This window comes from Pyxicephalus adspersus, chromosome 7 (genome assembly GCF_032062135.1).
Source record: "Pyxicephalus adspersus chromosome 7, UCB_Pads_2.0, whole genome shotgun sequence".
Classification (NCBI taxonomy): Eukaryota; Metazoa; Chordata; class Amphibia; order Anura; family Pyxicephalidae; genus Pyxicephalus; species Pyxicephalus adspersus.
Genome location: NC_092864.1, coordinates 52,567,371 through 52,588,181, shown reverse-complemented (window position 1 = coordinate 52,588,181; position 20,811 = coordinate 52,567,371). Strand labels below are relative to the sequence as shown.

General features: G+C 36.0%; 1 protein-coding gene across 1 annotated transcript in view; it reads right to left on the bottom strand.

Annotated features, from left to right (window-relative positions):
- ZNF804A (zinc finger protein 804A) overlaps positions 1–20,270 on the bottom strand; it is a 90,818-nt gene extending 70,548 nt beyond the window's left edge. The window contains exon 1 of the mRNA XM_072418432.1: positions 19,707–20,270. Coding sequence (XP_072274533.1) covers positions 19,707–19,811 — 105 coding nt within the window. The 5' untranslated portion in view covers positions 19,812–20,270. The remainder of the gene's footprint in view (positions 1–19,706) is intronic.
- Positions 20,271–20,811: the final 541 nt, after the last annotated feature.

Here is a 20,811-nt window from a genome sequence, read left to right as displayed (position 1 = left end):
TAAAGCAGTGAATCTGCAATTCACTGAAACATTCTCTGGTGAAATCATCCAGATCCAATTGTTTAAATGGTGGTAATTGGTAAGGAATGATTTAGTGAATGAAAGAATAAACCCGAGAGTTTATATCATACTATAGATATTTATATTCTGTTATTCTGTGAACCCCCTCCATCCCATCACCTAACATTAATCTACCTATCTGTATGTGAATATGAGGGGGGGGGGTTAAAAGAAGTGATCTACACCGCCCTGTAGTCATGCATGTGCACAGAAGTTTATTCATTTCCAGTAGCCAGGTATGCTGGGATCATAAACTGTACATGTGTAACTCTTTGTACATTATACGGTAGGAACGATTGTGAACAGGTAACTTTGTTTTATTGAAGAATAAACACGTCGCTTATGCAATAAAGAACCTGCCTCGCATTTTTCTTAATCATTAGGTTTAGTTCTGCTTCAAAGAGTGACTTTAAATAACAAAATAAAATGGCATTATCTACAAAGATGAGAAGTAAATGGCAATAATATTATAACACTATAACAAAAACCATGACTTTGTAATCAGAACTGTAATGTTAACACATCTTATTACAATTATTAATAAAATTTAAGACAAATAGAAAGAAACATTAATACTACACAAATTTCAGCCGTTTTAATTTTATTGGTAAAAAACAGCCACTCAGATAGTAACACCATTGATTATTTGAAAGCTCCAAAAGCTCATAGTACTTGGATTTTATTTTGCTGATGTCTTATAATTGCAGTATCCTATTGCTTTGTGTTTCTCTAATTTTGTCTGTAAATGTAATATTAATGATGAATGTCTGACCTAATTTGGTGAAATTTTCTTTTTATAGCTTGTAAAATACTTATAATAAGTATTTATTAATTGTGACTTTTATCCCAGCTATAACTTACTCCCACACATTTCAATACTTTTTAGTGCACATTACTGTACTAGTCATACCATTATTTCTGATCTACTAGTTAATAAACTTTACTTTTTGGGTAATGGTATGTGGTATTCCCCAGCATTGTGATACTAGAACACATTTTTTAAAAGCTGTTAGATGAAAGGTCATGGCCCAAACACTATAAACTCAATCAATTGTCTAAAACTAAAATTTCTGTTTCGTATGCCTCTCCTTGGTTTATTCATCCTTTTATACTTCACTCTGGTGCAGAATCATCCAGGTCCACCCTCTTGAGGGTAAGATTTCTGCAACCATTACTCCTAGTTATCGGCTTAGTTATGGTTTTACACTCTTAAATGTAAACTCAGTATTTAAATTAGCTTAAAAAGAAGAACAAGCAGACAGTGACAAGATTGACAACTCTTATCTGTGAAGATATATAGCTGCAGAGATTTCACCATGGGAGTTTTCAAGGAATCAGATAAGCCATCCTGCAGTTTTATTTAACCATATTAATCTATACTCCAGGCTAATATAAAGGGACACAAATTAATTTGATGTGAATAAACAATATGTAATTGATGTAAGTACCTGATATGGTCTTATTAACAGAATTTTAATCCTTTATAGAATAGAACTCAATTTAGGAGAGAAAAAGCAGCACTAGTTGCCATTAAGGGATGCTGCATGCAAATATACCGGCAAGGAACATTCTGACTGAAGAGCTGGGGGATGAGGTCCTTTTATCCTAACTTCAGCACAGAACATTCATATCTGCAGTATGTGTTGTTTTGTTGGGGATTTGCAAATCTCAAAACTAGATAGGCAAAGATACCCATAAATTATATGGGTATCTATGCCTATCTAGTTTTGTTTATTTAAAAATTTTCTCGCGGACCACTGGTTGGCAACCACTGATCTAATATCTTTACTATTATGATATGTCATTACCACAGTCTAAGGCCAATTTTAATTTAAATAAAAACCTAACTGCATGCAATTGCAGACTGTTCCATGCCTGACTCACTACTCTATGCCTCTTTACACATGGCTCACTATGGAAGCCTCCTCTGTACCTGGATCACTATGCTTTGCCCCTTTACACATAGCTCACTATTGCAGACCCCTCTATACCTGGCTCATTTTTCTATGCCTCTTTAGACATTGCTCACTATAGCAGCCTCCTCTTTACATGGATTACTATCCAAAGACCCTATACACATGGCTCACTATTGCAGGCCCCATTGATGCTGTCTCACTATCCAATGCCCCTTTACACATGACTCACTTTTACAGGCTCCTCTATACCTGACTCATTATTCTATGGCCCTTTACACATGGCTCACTGTGGCAGCCACCTCTGTACCTGGATCACTATCCTACGCCCTTTTGCACATGGCCACTATTGCAGGCTGCTTTGAATCAGGCTTACTATTCTAAGCTGTTCTGTACCTGGCCCATTTTTTCAATGCACCTTTGTGTCTGGCTATCTATTCCAGGCTTCTCTGTACCTACACTTCTTTGTTCCATTCTCCTCTATACTTGGCCCATTGTCAATCTAATCAGATTTGGAGATGTGTTATAATGGGCTGATGACTTCTTGTATGTGTTAACACTGAATAAACCGATTTTTTTAAATCTAGAGTGTGGGATCTAAGTTTTTGCCCTACATGGATGTTTCAATGAGAGTTGAATAGGCTCTGAAACGTTCCTAGAAGCTGGAAACGTAATGATTTATTACATATAAGTCAGAAGATCCCCTTACTTTCCTGTTGGGTTTGGTCAGAAGTTTAGATAGTCTGCATCTGGGGTTTGGATCTGTATGTTAGTTTTGTAAAAGTAGTTAGCCACATTCATTTGGACTTGTTCTTGAAATGATTAGGATGTTTCACAGCTTTCCAAACTGCTCAACATTGTGGCATTACCACAAAGGACAATGGCAACCAGCACATGTGCTAATGGGATATATTGCCAATTATTTTTAATAGTACCCCAATGTGTATACAAACACAGGAAAACAAATGCACCTGACACTTATTTAGTATTTTTTATTGCATTTGTAACCGTTATTGTCGCATTGGGAAAAATGAGTCCAAGGCCTTTTTTTTAGTCCATGGGGCATCAACTCACTCGCAAACATGAAGGGCATGTACTCTGACAGTAAAGTAAGGAAAACTGGCAAATGTCAGCATTTTATAAACACTTAACTTAATTAGCTTTATAATTAGACCAACTTCTTTTACCTGTAGTATAGATATAAACCAAACATGAGTATTAGAATCACAGGCATCTGCTGATATTTCATATCCTTCATTATAGAGATTTAAACAGATTATCTAAGAGACTTTAAAGATTTGCCAACAGCAACAAATTCTGCATTATATTTGTGGCATATAATATATTATAAACTAAGATTATTTTCCTAATTGAGATGCTCAATTTTAAAAACATGTCTATTTTCATTATTTATATTTTAATGGGGCATTTTTCTGCCCATTCATTTTATGCCATAAACAGCCCGAATAATTAGCTCTCCAGTGTAATCTATACAAATACCCACTTTTTGCAATGCATTATGCTAATGTACTTTGCCTGTAAACATGAAAATGCATCAAACCTCAGAACAGTCTTTGGATGTTTTTTTATTATATTATAAAGTATAATTATTATCCAGACTCCAAGTAGCTTATAGGACTTTAGTCTTGCAGTAAATTAAGGAGGATGTAATTTCTCAGCTATTTGCTAGCTACTGAGCCACACAAGGTCTCTGTGTGGATTTTGTATGCTCTCCATGGGTTATTTTAGGATACTTGTCCCCATTTCCTTGGTACAGTTCCTATGGGCGTCCACTTTTTCCATCCCCCCTTCTCCTTAACACAATGGTCCTGTTCCACATACAGACCCAAATGCCAATGAGGGGTACACAGTGGTACCCTACAGACAATAATTAAAAAAGAGGCAGCACACCACGTTTACTAAAACTAAGAGTTTGCTGGAATTTCCATCATATAACACTGATGTGAACATAGGTTCCCTATACTATGGTGTACCTGGGGCTTGAATCTTTTGAATCTCGAAATCTCCAGGTACAAGTAAATTTAAATAGATTTGTTTTTAGACCCTAGGCCACCTGCTGAGTTCTGAGTCGCATTAGCAATCACTTTTAGTTACAATGGAAGCACTGCAGCCTAGCCTCCAGTAGCTGTTCATTAGAATAACGTATGCAAAAATGATGAGTGATGGGGCATACATTTAACAACTCTTCACCTTGCTGCTACTGCATCTTCCTGCCAGATTCAAACTAAATTACTTTTGCAGCAGGTGATGGGTGGTATATTGATACCTTGATTTATTAAAGCTCCCCAAGGCGGAAAAGGATAAACTTTCATCAGTGAAACTGGGTGATCCAGCAAACTTGGAATGGATCTGGTCCAGGGTTCAAAACATTTGCTAGCAAATGCATTCCAGGTTTGCTGCATCACCCAGCTTCACTGATGAAAGTATATCCTCTCCAGGCTTGGAGAGCTTTAATACATTAGGCCCATTATGAGATGATAATGCTAGAGGTGATGACATTGGGAAGAATACTATTCCGGGGTGGGTAACAACAGAGCTGTTTCGTTTGTACTAAGTTGCCTCATAGCCCCATATTCTCTTACACAAGTTGGTACTTGAAAGGCCCATCTCCAGTTGGGTTAGAAACTGATTAGTAACTTGTCATGTCTACCAACTGTAAACGTTAGCATTACCTATACAATTCAAATAATGTAAGGGTTCTTTATGGGTTCCATCTGGATGAATAACCCTCGGTTCTCTTGGACTACTCTCCATTGTTGTATTTGTAATTACCTATGTAATTCTTACCAACTGTGATGTCTGCAATTACCCTCTGTTATTTTCAGATTTTCTTCTTTGTGTCCATGGAGGACTGTGGATCCTAGAAGAACTTTTTTCCAAGTCCGGATTAACTCCACCCCTTCAAATACTTTCCCTCGCACAACAATCTATTTAAAAAAACTTTATGGGCATTCACCTTGCATGTATAGCCAGCAACGTATATGCAAACTGGACTTCTATGTAATAAATTACCTACTTTTAGTTTTGTAGGAGGTCTAGCAACTAAAAAATTGAAAAGAAAGTACCCAATTAGGAAATGCAGTTCAGCATCTCTGAGACAGTTTGTAAATTTAGAATTAAAAGTAGAGAAGTAACATGCCTCATGTTACTTCTCAGCATTCCAGATTCAACGTTTAAAGTAAACCAATATATTTTCTTACATTACAGGAAAATAAAAGTGCAGAATCTAATAGCAGCCTATAGTGAATGAAGCTTCACCAGCTTAGCACAAGAGAATTTTATATTATCTCTGTGTACAGAGTTTTGCCACTGGCGGTTTTTACAGCCAATTGACAGGAAAACAGGAAAAATCAGCTTCATATCGAATCGTTAGAGCCAAGTCCCAGACAACATCCTTGTCTATGCGATGTACACAGTGTAAATAATCAATGCTTGAAAACCAGACATTCAGCTCTTGTAGTTTTGAAATGTTTTACTAACAAAGTGATGAATACAGTATCTTTATCAAACATTTACAGTATTTTGAGAGCTAATATGGAACTACTTATAAAAGAAAAATATTTTTCTCTATGAAGTACACACTATCAATTAACTTTCTGTATCCCCTGATATGCTTAATCATGTCCAACTCCATATTATACCATAATTTATTAAATGTCTGCCTCATGTTGTAATAGAAAAATAAACATGGAGGCTGGCATTTACTGAGATTTCTATTTGCCATTTCTAAAATGCAACCTCCCTGGTTGCCTTAATGACCCTCTGGTTTCAATGTTCTAAATTACAGATCCAAAATAAAGATGCATATTAGGGTCTTCCAGATTTATACACCTCTTTGGATCAGCAGCTCCTTGTGGTCATTTAAACATAACATGTGTTGCTGCATTGCATTTGCCATGCCGATTGTCATATCTGGTCGACAAACTGACCCTATTACTTCAGGGTCCTGAATCCGTGACCCAAAACAAAGATACAAAGGAGGGCCTTCCGTATCCCACTCCTCTTTGGATTAGTAGCTTTTCATGACCATTTAAACATAATGTGTTTCGATTACCATGTCTATTTAAACATAACATGCATTGCTGCAATAAATTGCCGTGCCGATTGCCATGCTTGGTTAAAATGCTGACTTTGGTGTTTTAGTGCTTTGAATCACTGACCCAGAACATAGAAATGAGGTTCCATGTAGTGCCTAATTACTATTGTAAAAATGGGTCTCATGCTTTTTTATATGCACATTAAGAGTAGGGACAGTTCATTCATTGTAATCAAGCTGGAGTTTTCACAGCCAATAATCTATAGTTTTTAGAAGAACATTATTGGAAATTCTTCCCCCCCCCCTCTTTTTTTGTTCATGAAAGATTTACTTTAAAGTAGCTGTAAACAGCATGCAAAGCATCATGTATCAAAAAAATGTTGGCATTTTGGAAATTAAATACTGTGTACACGTTTTTCATCCTTTGTCACATCTCAGGGTCACTGATCTCCCTTTCCTTTTTTTTTACACCACTTCCGGTATTCCAGTGATCTTCCCATGATATTTCTCAGCACACATTTTCTAGTACAAACAGCGGTGGTCAATAACTATGTTACCTTTAATTTTTGTTAAAACGGCCCATCAGAGGGCCATGTGACAAGCAGAAGCTGGGAGACAAGAACAGGATGTTGTCTTTATAACAAGAATTGAATGAATAAGGCTTTCTATGGCAGGTTTACCAAGTATCATTTTACTGGAAGTTGCAGATTGAAAAGTTGATTGAAAAGTTTTGAAAATAACATTTGAAATTACATAGAAAAGTTTAAAGCTGACCCTGAAGGAGGAGCAGGAGACTCAATTCTTATTGTATTTGGGACTCTCAGCTTTTCCTGGACTACATCAGAAGGCCTATTGATGTCATCTTTAGCAAGGGTGTAAGGTGAGTGTTTTTTTATCTCCCAGTATGTGATTTTCTTGGTAGCTTTTCAAAAAGGTTTTTTATTTGAGGAGTAGAGAGGGTTAGCATATAAGTCAAAGCTTGAGATCTAAGTAATTACATTTATATAAACCTTATTTCATAAATAAAAAGCTAACTAGATACCTGCTTGCAAGAACTAAGCATATCCCCTCCCATGTATGGCAATACAATGAATTCTGTCTGCAGCATGTACAGCATTCGATGTAGCATTCTTGGTTTTTAATGCCTTTGGTAAGCTCATTCTGTTAAATCTAGCAGCATAATGGGGCAAGGTGACAACAAAAATCACACAATCCAATTCCTGTACCAGCATTGTCAGCCTGCCATGAGTGCTCCGACATGCTAACTACTGAACACTGTGCAGACTCACATCATTCCTGGACCACCTGTTGGAAGTACTTCTACCAACACTGCAAATTGTAATTGTATATTTGCAAAAAGGATATCAAAATATGCAAACAATTAGTACATTTCTGATCATGTCTTTGTTCTCATAAAACAAAGCCTACAACAGCCCGAACAAGGCAATAATGTTAATTTGGTAAGTTTTAAGGATTCCTTTGGTGTAGATTTTTTAAAACACCATCTACACCATCTACACCATCTACACCAAAAAATTTTAAAATTAAATTTTTTTTTAAAAAGAACCTATTAACTAGCTGTGCTTGGCTGTAGCTGTGCACATATCCATAGAGACTTAAAACCTTTACCACATTTTAGTTTCCTGTTAACAGATTGAGATGCTTACCACCTAAGTCCTGCCTCCATATAAAGGAGCATGATTTCTACAGTAATGCTAGAAAACGTAGTCTGGAATCTATTGTTCTTTCAACTTTGAGTGTCACTTGATCAAATCTGATTGAGCCTGCCATTGGCTGATTTCAGAGATGAACGTATGTAGCTGTAATGCAGTGTGAAAGCACATTCGATCCATAACACAGATATTCTGTCTACCACTTAAATACACAATTAGTATTTACTTTTAAACCTGACTTTTTTTAAGAATTCCCCTTGTTCAGTTTTTTGTTTAGCTGGGCTATAAAAACAATGATGCAATTGGCAGGGTCAGAAATTATATTAATCAAAACATTGTCTTTTTTGCTAAGCATTAGAAGCACATGATTTTACATATAGCAATATAGGTTGATCTGGCAGTCTTTGTCAACATGATTGTGATCTTTTATTACATTGACTAGAAAGTATTTATTATTTAAATTTACATGTAGAACATGAGACTTGTACTCTACAGATGACCATCTCACCATGTACTGCAAATTGTGGAGTTTAGACCTCTGAGTTAGCTACAGACATGGAGGGCTGTGCACAGGGTTATCTGATAATGATAGAAATCTGGACATAATTTAGCTGTATACAAACACAGAATATAAGGGCTAAACTATTCCCATTTAACTGTGCTATATTAATAAGCTGTGCAGGAATAAAGAAATGGATTTGTATGCAGTAAACATTAAACATGCAGTATATGTTTGGCTATAGCACTGTATGCTATTTTACAAATTCACGGTTTCATTTTTCTCTATAATCCCTTTATCTCCAGAAATTGCTGTCAATGTTTCTAATATGTAGATAATCCTTAAAGAAAAACATCAGTCCCGATGCACAAATAGGAAAAAGGGCAGAGGAAACCCTGTGTAGTCATGGACTTCTTTTCTATATAGTAGTTATATAGAACATTCAACTATTTTTTTTCCATCAAGAAACATCTTTCAGAGAAAATGAGGATAGGCCACATTGTGTTTTTAACATTTTCATAACATAATTCTATCTAAAAAAGGGTGAATTTGTGTGTGGTTTTCACAAGGATTGAATTCAGCTGCGCTTTATTAGGTGTGTACACAATAGCAATAGATATGTGAAAGATTAATGGGATTGGGAGGAATAAGGTCAGGCATTGTGGTTCAGAGTTCTCCATATTAAGAATAATAGAAAAAAAAACTTTTTAAAAGTAAAGTTGTGAACATCTTTAGCTTAAATATCAGGTGGAAAAAAATCTAACTGTCAACTGAGATACAGGAATTTCAATTCCTAACCAATCACTTTCTTGGAAACAAATTGTCCCTGTTACATTGTACTGGCACTTGTAGACAGTTGGTGTCTTTGACATTAAAAACACATAAATTCAAAGAAGAAATATCGAGACAATTTGGATATAGAACAACCGAATGAGTTTAGTGGAACACGTCCACTTCTTCAGGAAAAATCAAAACTAAAAATCAAAAATTAAATTTCAAATTTGTTCAGTGAATTAAAAAAAGTAACAATATTATATTTGATATAATTTAAAGTGTATCTCTTACATTTACATAGTTTAATACTCTGCTCATATATATAGGTAGGAAGACAAGCAGAGGAAGACACAGGAGGAGACCCCACCATCCAATTTGGAGCTTTTATTAGGAATTGGTATCTCCTGAATTTAAATCTATATGTAAAAAGGGGTTTAAGTACACATTTGGACATATAAGGGTTATGTGTTTAAACATGTGTTCCCTTAATTTCACTCATTTTCAGAATGTACCTAAACATACCCCTTAAAACATACCTAAACCCAAAATACAAATATGTTCTGTATGGAAGCTTTCTGGTCCTTGGATGTGGTGGTTGCATTAGTTGGTATTACTACAAATGAACATACATACTCTCCCTATGAGGCTTGGCTTTTTTCTCCACTGTGTCTAAAGAAGGTTGTCACACAAGCCAGCTTTCAAATATTTCTATTCTTTCTACACTACTTGAAGGACTGATTGGACTAGCATCTAGTTCACACAATAAATATATGAACATTCATGCTTTCTTTTAATTTCACAGAAAGTGAAAGAGCAATAGGTATTTTTTGTGCTTGCTAAAACTGTTCTTAGCCCAAAAATGAAAACAAATGCAGCAACCATATCTGTGAACTGGTAGCAATATATTACTATTAATATTCTTGTTTAGAGGTTTAGGTATGATTTAACCCTTCCTGTTATACAGGTGCCTAATAGAGAAATATATGAAATAATTAAAAGTTTTGCTAAGGCATTGGTAAATTACCATTTTTCTAAAAAGAGATTTGGAAAAGAATGACATTGGGAGTTTGGGACATGAAATAAGTTGATGTTTGAAACAACAGTCTTTAATTAGAACTGGAAGGATTATATAGATCAACAAAGAAGAAGACCATTTACATGTACAACTTTTTTCCAAATGGTATCATGATAATAAACCAGTCAACAATGCCTGAAATTACAATGTCAAAGCGCCTGTGATGAAAAAACAAATATAAAACAACATTTTCTTTTTACATTTTTATGGAAAAAAACTTTGGAGATTCATCCCAAACCAGGCAAAGATCTACCAAGTATTTGAAAACAAAATTCTTTTTATCATTTTGAGGTATAGCTGCCATCAGCTTTGGCTAATTCGAACAGGCAGGGAGACTGGTGATAGGATTATTTTATTATAATTCTTTTTACTTGGATACAGCAGCGTCACAGCAGTTTTAGCATCATGGTTCACAGACCAAACAGGCAGGCAAAAAATGAAAGATGACAAAATCTATATTGTCTTGTTTTTTTTTCAGAAAACAGCAGCCAATTCTTTTTTTTTATAAAATTTTTTCTCCTGACATACAGCAGCACCACAACTGTATTGGTATCTTGTACCAGGCAGGAGGGCTGAGGATGGAAAAGAAAGTTAACACAATAATTTTCTATTCTGTGTTACTTCTAGGATGTAATGGCACCCCAGCATCATTACCAGCATGGTTCATCAACCAGGCTAAGAGGCCGACAATAAATATAAAGACGGAAATATTGTTTATTCTTATTTAGGAGTACAAGAGCAGCAGAAATCTTTAACATGGTAAACTAATTTAACTAACTTAATTGTTTAATATTTAAGTGTGGCTCAGAGGTTAGCACTGTGGTCTTTGCAGCGCTAGGTCCCAGTTTTGATTCTCAGCGAGGGCACTTTCTGCATGGAGTTTGCAGGTTCTCCTCATGTTTGGTTGGGTGACCTCCTGGTTCTCTGGTTTCCTCCCAAATTCCAAAAACATGCAGTTAGGGTAATTGGCTTTTCCCCAAAGCGACCTCAGACTATGTTAATGACATATTATTATGGTAAGTAGGGATTGTGATCCTCCTTTGGGGGAGAGCTAGTGTGGACATGACATGAGTTTGGACTTTGTAAAGCGCTGCATAATATGTTGGCGCTGTATAAATATTGGTTAATAATCTGCAACTTTCATTAAAATAACTGGTGAGTCTTTTATGAGAATCCTGGATTAAACACTCTCACTTTCGCTCAGCTGTGTAGTTGGCCAGGACTAAACTGTGGCTGTTTCTTTATATGTGTTGCAAAGGGTACATAAGAGGGACACCTAATTAGGTAACTTCTTATTTTAAAAATGTTTAACGGCTGAAGTTGTTTTTTAGGAAAGAAAAAATAAAAACTCAATACTGGCTAAGACTTCAGGCTGGTCATTTAGAGCTGATGCTATAACCATAGACTTGTCCAAATAAATAAAATATGTAGTAGTATGCTTAGATGGTAAATATGCAGTTTTGTTTTAGCTTCTTTATTAAATATTCTAATGTGTCTGCCTTCAGTCACTCTCCCTGCTGAATAGCCCCCTTTATATCATTCATACATTTCATACTACTGCTGCATTGTCACATATATTTTATTGCACTATTAAAGCTTACATATGCAATTTTGGAACCCTTAATTACACAAAGTGACTATCTGCAGTAATTATATCAAAACAATTTCCAATTCATGCTGAGCACAGCAGATCTGCATTTTTTTGCCCAGACAAGCAGTCTAACACATAGCATGTCAAAGGTCCCAACTGAAAACTATGTTAATTTAACAAATGGAACTGCATTAAGGCTCTGACAAGTGTGAAAATTATAAAACCACTCTTGTGTGAGAATTGGGCTGGGAGATGTTCAGGCATGTGCAGCTGAAAATGAAATTCTTCAAATTCCACGTGTGCGCATTTACTGTGTAATTTATTTTGATGCTTAGCCTTCTTCTATTGTAATATTGCTTTATTTAGAAGTGTGATGTGTGCTAATTAAAAGACTCTACTTCGACAGTAATTAAAATAAAATCCCATCAAGCACAAACTGATGATGATAAAAAACAGCTGGAAATTCATTTTTCTAACATGAATCAAAAGTCACTAAATACCTGAGCAGCACAAAGATTTAGAAAAACATTGCAATATACATCTCACCCAATAAGGTGTCCATGTAATAGATATGCCCTCGTGATTACTGTTTTTGAACCACTTTAAACTAGTTTATAGGACTTTGCACATAACCATTGCATGGTGTTACTAAAGAAGTTTGCAAGACCCATTTATATAAAAGTTAGTTGTGCAGGAAATTCTGTGCAGCTTTAGCAACAGGGTGCTGATAGGATAAGTCTCCCCCAACCAGACCCTGCTGTTTGCTCAGTAAGCAGGTACAATTTTACAGCTTTTGTGTGACTATCAGACAGAGCAGGGAAGCGCAGTAATTGGGAAGATAACTTAATCACTGTTGGGATCAAGTTATCTTCAAAAATTGAGATGTGGGAGTTAGAAAATCGACTTTTGGCCCAGAAGATGCTTGAGGTCCACCAGGAAACTTTAACCTCCTTTAGAGGTGATATATTTTTATTATTAATAAATAGTAATTATCTAGCACAAACATATTACACAGTGCTTTACATTAAATAGGGGTGTATATAAATATATAAATTTAGACACTTTACGAGAATGGGGAGAGAGGCAACCAGTACCTGTGTTGAAAGTAAAGCCACGTTCCTTCATGGATGGAAAACAAGTTATTCATTTGAGGAATGTAAATCACAGATGTAAAACTGACCACTAGCCAATGTATTTAACTGTTTTAGTTTTACAACATGTGGTATCCCTGTATTGTACACTACTGGCTCTTAGATTGTGAGCTCTTCTGAGCAGTGTACTCTCCTCATGTTTCATTGATTGTCATTTGCAAACCCTATTTATTGTACAGTGCTGCATAATATGCTGGCACTATATAAATACTGTTCATAATAATTATTATTATTATTATTATTATTAATGATACTGGCTGTAACTAATAAATGCTGATTTTTGAGCATTTAAATTTTAGTTATCCAATGCTTACAGCATCCAATGACAGTTCATACACTTTACCCTAATTTTATTTTTTTCCTTCTCTTTATTTTTATCCTCTCTCTACCTTTTTACCTTTTACTTTTTAAATTTTTTACTTTGTTCCCCTCCTCCCAGCCAACACTCCCCCAACCCCGTCACTTATCCAACCCTCATGTGCAATTATTCCCTTATTTCCTTACCCTAATTCATTTCCTACCCATAATTTTTAGATCCTGAAGACAATTGAGACACCAATTTGGGCCATGACTCATCAACCTATTAGGTCCTTCTGTAAAATACAGTCCAATGTTTCTCAGGCACGGTTCCGTGGAACCCTAGGGTTCCCACAGAGGTTGCTAGGGGTTCCATGAGCAATGAGCATTTTGTACCGGATACCAATGATTATTTTGGCTATCTGTAGCAGTGTCATTCTTTCCAACGGCCACCAATGTAAGAGGCATTTATTCTACTGATCCCTATACTAATATACTTTGAGTTTAAAATATAGTAACTAAAAGAAGGATTACCTCAATACCTAAAAGTTATTACAATGTATTCCCGCATGTTAAAAAGGTCAGGAAATACTAATTTAGACTATGCACAAACAAGGAGGAGAACTAATGTATTGTTAATGAGGTCTCTAAAAGGTCAGTTCACCTAAAAATGACAGATCAGTATATTAAAACTAAGGTATTAGTAAAGGTTTTGGTTTAAGGCTATGTTTTATGAAGTATCCTAATATAAACCAGTAGACAATTTGTTGTTACTCATAGGTTCTATTAAGGATAGATGTGTAATGACTAGGTATTAGATGGGTAAGGTGAAGGATAAAGAATAACTATTATTCTGAATACTTTTGTTTAATATTTTTATTTCTATTGTGTTTTAGATGTAGGTTACTTTTCACAGCTATGTAAACATATTTACATACTTAGGTTTAAAAAACACATAAGTCCATCAAGTTCAACCACTGGGGAGATAAGCTTTTTCCAGATAAGAACCCTATAGACATAGTTGATCCAGAGAAAGGCAAAAAAAAAACCCTGGTACAATTTGCTCCAACAGGGGAAAAAAAAATCCCTTGCTGATCCCATGAGGTAATCGAATGTTCCCTGGATCAACAGTCTCTGTTAATGGTTTATTTAGGTGAGTTAAGTCTTTTCTAGGCTTTAGGTCAATGGTTATTGATAAATTTAGAGAGTTAGGATACAGTAAGTGCTAAGCTTCTGGTTAAGGCTATGTACACACGTTAGATGATTCTTGCCCAATACGAACTGTGGGGCTTGTTTTAGGCGAGAATCTGACATGTGTACGGAGGTTGCCAGACGTCGTTCATAGATCCGTCCTATTGGATTCATGAATAACGTCTACAATACAAGTGAAGGTAGGTGAGCACAGAGAGGTACCACTCATTCTCCTCTTCAGAGTACAGTGCTGTGTGTACAGCGCTCCTTCATTCATCTTTCACTCTTTGGTTACTGGTAACAATCGTGAATGATCATTTCATGGGACGTGTGTGCGCAGCCTTAGACTTAAACATTCAGGTTAGGTGTTTTTACACCTATTTTACGACAATGCCATTCCTGCCATGAAAAGCACTTCCAGTGCTTGTACACATTTATCCAGGTGTGGAAGATGCCTCTTAATGTACATAATACTTATAAATGCCCATTCATGCTAAAACACACACACATTACACTATTAAGGTGTATTTGTAATGCAGACAAAGCAGATCAAACACAGCCTTTCTCTTTCAAATGCTACATTTGCATTTCTGGGGTAAGATTCTCTCGCTTGAGTTTACAATGTTGTCCCTGTTGGCTTGGGGTTAGATTTGGCTTGATTGGGCATTTACAGAAAGCTAACTGAAATCAAAAGCAACTATTAGCTTTGTAGAGAAAGACTCATCCTACATGAAAATAATTGCTAAGAGACAGAAAAGTAACCATTCAGTGGTAAAGTGTTTATCTGGAGCAATTATACAGAAAACAACTTGCACATCTCTTTCTTATCCACTGCGTTATGAATAAATGAAATGGATAATTAACCACAAGTATCCCACTGACCAACTGTGCTGCACTTTGACAAACATTTGCCTGAAACTAATGCACCACAGAACATATTTAATATTTCAAGAGGCAAATAACACCCACTAATTCTAATACTAACATTGTTTGGTGTTACATAAATGCAAATAGCACATTAGCCAATCTCCTGGGAGAAACAGAAAATGTGTGATTTCTATTGTCAGAGGCATTTAGAAGTCATTAGGAGAGCAAAGCGAAGTAAAAGAACTGAAAAATATATGAACAGAAATGCATATTCATCACTGGAAAATTGCTTTCCATAAACGCCAAAGAAGTTTCTAAGGAAAGATTACTTAAGCTGTCACTATAGTGATGAAAGCTTGGCTAGTCGCAGCCTGTTGGTCTTTCCTGGGCTATGGTATATCCCACTGTCTACCATTCTTACAGTCTAAAGGTTAATCGGCATTAGGGAACATTTCTACTATAATTTCCTTTTAGTAGAGCTGTAACAATCAGGTTTAAATTGTAATAACACAAAGAAATCAAACACATTAAGGTTTACCAACATCAAATCTGTAAGAGAATATTATTTACAGCTATGCATTGCATTTATTTAAGTTATATGAATTCTCCAGGACCAGAGCAAAGGTCATTATTGAAGTGGACTCAGGTTTGCAGAAATAATTTGGCTGCCCTTCGATTGAAGCATTGACCAGAAGCCATTTGAACAGGAAGAAGAAATAAGTGGCAAGGTTAGACATGGAATGTGCCACTTATATTTTTTTAACTACAATGGTTGTTTAGGGGCTCTTTATGGACATGAGATTACTGATTTTTGTTTTATTCCCAGTTTCATTGGGTGACCATCAATTCATATGTCAGGGTGTAGGTTGCATTAATGAGCACTTGCAAGTAAAAAAGTAGTTAACCAAACCAGTTGAGTAACTGTTGCAAACCAATTGGCAAGGCAGGTGGAATGATCCAAATTTAGCTTACCTGTTGGATTGCAAAAGTTAAAATATAACTTTTTTTTTGTATGTTCTTGCACTATTCAAGTACATCACTAGGAAATAACCCAATAGATGACCTGCTTGGGGTAAATCTAATCTGTATTGCCTTGCTATAGATATCTGAATGTTTTAAAACATGAATGTGCAAAGGATTCTGGATCCTTCAGTTTCCCATTTTGCTTGCCAACTGGTTTACAGCTTTTTCTTTGAGTTTTGTTTTGAAGCATTAGAATTTCAAAGTAGATTAGTGAGGCATATTCACTGAGACAAATTAATTTGTTGTTGGTGACAGCAGTAAGGCTAATTGTGTAGGAAAAGATGCCTGGCCCTGAACTGCCAGCACTCACAGAGTATTAACAATCCACTAAAACCACTTGGGCATTTCCTACTTTTAAACCTGATTGTATAATCCCATAGGATTTTGATAAAGACCAATGGCAGTCTCATATTTAGTGACATCTAGCTAGTGATATTTATTCACAATACACATTTTGGTACCAATTTTTACAATTTCCATATTTCTATTTTTTTTGTAAATAAGATTACCTAACGATATATTAATTATATAGATCTAACAATGGGAACGCATAATTCCACCATTTACCCTAAACTAAGTTGTTCATACATGTCCAGTGTGACCCCTTTTTACTGGATCTTCTTCCCTGGCTATTCAGTATCTGGGCAAATGTTCATTGGCATGGCAGTTTGTAAAATGTCAGAATATCATATAAATCTTTAGAATTTGTACACTTCATTAAAGGAGAAGTGCATCTGCTACCTGCATGACTTCCTGTAATGTTTGTGGTTTTAAATGCTCTACGGGATCACCATTAGGATCATCCAAGTGACCACACAGGTCCGGGAGTACTTGCCTACAATAATTATATGTTTTATTTATCAGACCAGAAGGTTGGAGTGTGGTGCAATGGGAAGTACAAAGAGAAAGATAGATATGTATAGATAGGTATAGATTGCTGAAGTGCGGTCAGAAAGAGCTAACATGGAAGAAGGAGAAAAAACAGATGGCTATAGTGTGGAGTGTACAGGAAATACTAAGAGCTAGAGTGGAGCTAAGGGGAAATCACAGAGTGTTAAAGTGGGGAAAGAGTATGCAGAGAGAGCTAAATAGGGGTGCAAGAGGCAGCATGAAGGGTTACAGTGTGGTCCAGGAATTAGGTAAAACAAGCTAATAGATTTAGGGAGGAGACACCGAGTTTTGAAGTGTGGGCAGAAGGGAGCACTGACAACTAAAATTGGGGGCAAGAGTTGGCACAGTGAATTGGAGAGGGATGCACTATGGGCACAGAGAGCTGAAGTGTGTGAGGCACAGAACGTTAGAGTACTGAAAATGGCATGGAGACCTAAAGTAGGGTGAAAGAGGGAGTATCCAAAAATAAGCTACAACGTATCACAGTCTTTATTGACTGTCTAATGAAGTTCTGTTTAGTATCTCCTAGAAAATACTTGCAATTCATTTGTAGGTCGTATATGTGATAGATACAAAATACACAGTCCCTCTGGCAAGTGCGGGGGCAAGGGTCATAAGCTTGAGTCAGGAACAACCCAGACCCAATGTACATGTAACCTAACAATGTTTGCAGCAACCCTTGTTCTCTTAAGGGTTTCTGCTTCGACTTGGAAGATCATGGACGCAAAGATAAGTACAATTTTATGGAGGTAATAAAGCCAATCATTTTACTGTGGGAAAGTGTCCAACCTCTATCCATTTATGTGATGGGGTGATTCTACCAAACTTTCTGTGCCACTGACAACCTAGGGTAATCTCTCAATAAATGATAGATGGAGGTCTTCTTAAACATAAACTGAGTAGTTTGCATAGAATCTCAAAAACATTTTTATACTATTATTGATTTTTTAAACTTCATCCCAAGGCTATAGAACCATGATACGCAGTACATCTGAAGGAATGTATGAAGTGCCAACAGAAGATAATTAAGACAGTTGCTAAATCGTGTCTGTGCCCGTTTCTTTTTTACAAACCAGTTTGCATGACTGTTAGAGGTATGACAATGGCCCTTTCTGAAATTGCATCTTGGTTATGGTAGTATGGTATGGTAGACTGAAGTCTTCTTTGAAAGACACAAGTACTCCCCCAAATTAGCTTACCCCAGCTTTTATATTACCTATGTACAGAGCCCCATCCTCTGCAATGCTTACAGCATATGTGGTGGTCCTAAGACGTAAGAAGATGGTGTGGGGTGTTCAGGATAGATCATGAGGTTTGGGTTACAGGACTATATGAAAAAAGTAGTCTTGTCCTAAAGTTTGCAGTGAGGACATGCTCACTAGAGGCATTCCTTTAGATTGAATAGACAACTGCACCAAGCACGTATTCTGGAAAGAAAAAAGTCATACTGCGTGAACTCATTACTAGTAATTTATTCTGCTGAATAGCTCAGGTATATTAGTGTCAAAAGTGTAAAACATCAGGGACACACACACTGTATTGACATGGTTAATAATTCATCTATTTACAGTGCATTCCAATTCATTTGCAGGAAGTGAATTATGGTGACCCCAGTTGGGACATCACCCCCAGGTTAATACCATACACAATGCAATCTTTCCTTTCCTCCAGCTAATGATGTATGTTAATGCATGCCAAAGCTACAATAATTAGAAAGTGCATCATCAGCAACTTCATAACGTGATTTTTTTTTTGTCAGTGGTCTATGAAGGGAATTCTTTACCTCTGCCATTAGGCGATCATTAGGAACGTTTGCTAGTCTTTATCCCGCTACTTTTGGCAGTGTGAACTTAGTTTTTGTTAAATTATAAAGGGGAATTCCACAGTGACATCATTATTACCTTTCAAATTGACATTATCCTTAGAGGCAATCATTCAGGGAGGGTATTACAGGTAAAATTACCTTATGACAATAAAACACAAAAGATATTTTTGCTTTTCAATACTAATAATAATAATAATATATATTTTTTAAAAGTTGTTATGAATAATATCCACACATTAAAATAAATCTAACCTAAGGTTACTATTATTTTTTATATATTTTTGCCAATATTATTTATATACATTTAGCCTATGCTTCCAATTATTAATACTGATTTATTATAATAATATCTAAATAATATAAAGCTAAGCTCAACTTATGACTATTATTATCATCAATAAATATAATAATAATACCAATATATACATCTAGATTAAGCTCAAATTTATTACTATAAAGAATTATTATATATAAAGTATATAAAATATTATAAAGAATATGAATGTAACATTCAAAATATAAATGTTGCCTTTACAGACAATTGCTTATTTAGTACTTTTCTTAAATACTAAAAATAGTAAATACAGAAGCTATATTTTCCTATGCTATTGATATTTTTTCTTTTTTCTTTTATCCCTAGATGGTAATTCAGAAGTGCTTTCTATGAAAATCTGACAGCTGTCAACAACTGTCAATAAATGTATCTTAATCCCAACATGCATCCTGGAAGAAGTGCAGTGATGTTCAATACTCAGCAGCAGCAAGAAATATAGACAAAGAAGCATGCATGGAACAAGGCAGAGAGATCACAATGCTCACCAGACTTTTGCTTCCACTGAGAGGTCCCCTGAAAACTCCTTTGATGTTTCTGAAGTGGCCTTTGCTCAGGTGTGCAGAGCTGATGACTATGTAGTAGCACTCCATTAGATCATATAGGGATTGCTGCCAGGCACACAGATCCTGATGCCCAATGCATTCAGGGAAGGTGGGATGCTGAATAGTGTCTGCTGGCAGATAAAGAGAAACCAAAGTGTGTAGCAGCTTGTGGAGAAGAAAGCTCACATCACTGGCTGCATGGGGATTGCTGTGTGATGGGCTGGGAGCTCCTGAATTGCTTATTATACAGGAGGGCTCTGTTGCTTCATTGCATACAGCCAATGGAAGGGAGGTGCCTTAGCTAAAAAAGCACAGCCTATGTCACAAGCTGCTTTGATTTTCCCTCAGCACTTTATATTTGGAGGCAATGTAGCTCCATGCTTGTTTCACTACAGTTGTTCATGCATCTGTGTATCAGGCATGATCCTTCATCCCTACTGAGCATCCCTCTGTCCATCACATGCTTCTGTATGTGTGTGCTGCTGTATAGAACAATGCTGGATGCTGCACAAGGCATAGACTGAGCCAGTTCCTGCTTGTCTGTTAGCTGTGTGCTGGATTTACAGCACTAGGCAAGACTAATTTACTAAGGGATTATCTGTAATGCTGGACAAGTGATCTGTTCATCTCATTCAGGCAGTTTGAAGAGACTCTGCTATCCAAAAGGTGAAAAGATATGAATTTAACATCTATACTATACTATATATATAGTTAAATTGCCATATCTGCATTTCAATTTTATTATTATCTCTTAGTGGTGTCCAAAAATGTCATACATGTGAGGGGTTGATTTAATAAAGGGGTATACACCATTCACTTAGCAAAGTAAAAAATCTCTTTGCGAATGATACTTTACCTGGCTCAGTGGAATATCTCTTGCAGGGTGATAATTTACATGGTTAAGTAAACAGTATATATTAAATTAGTAAATCAACCCCAGTCTTTGTATATCTCACTTTCTTACTTCTATTTGTAAAAAGAAGACCACCTAGACCTATTCTGGATTAGATTATATCTATTACGAAATGTTCATAACGAAATCTGATTT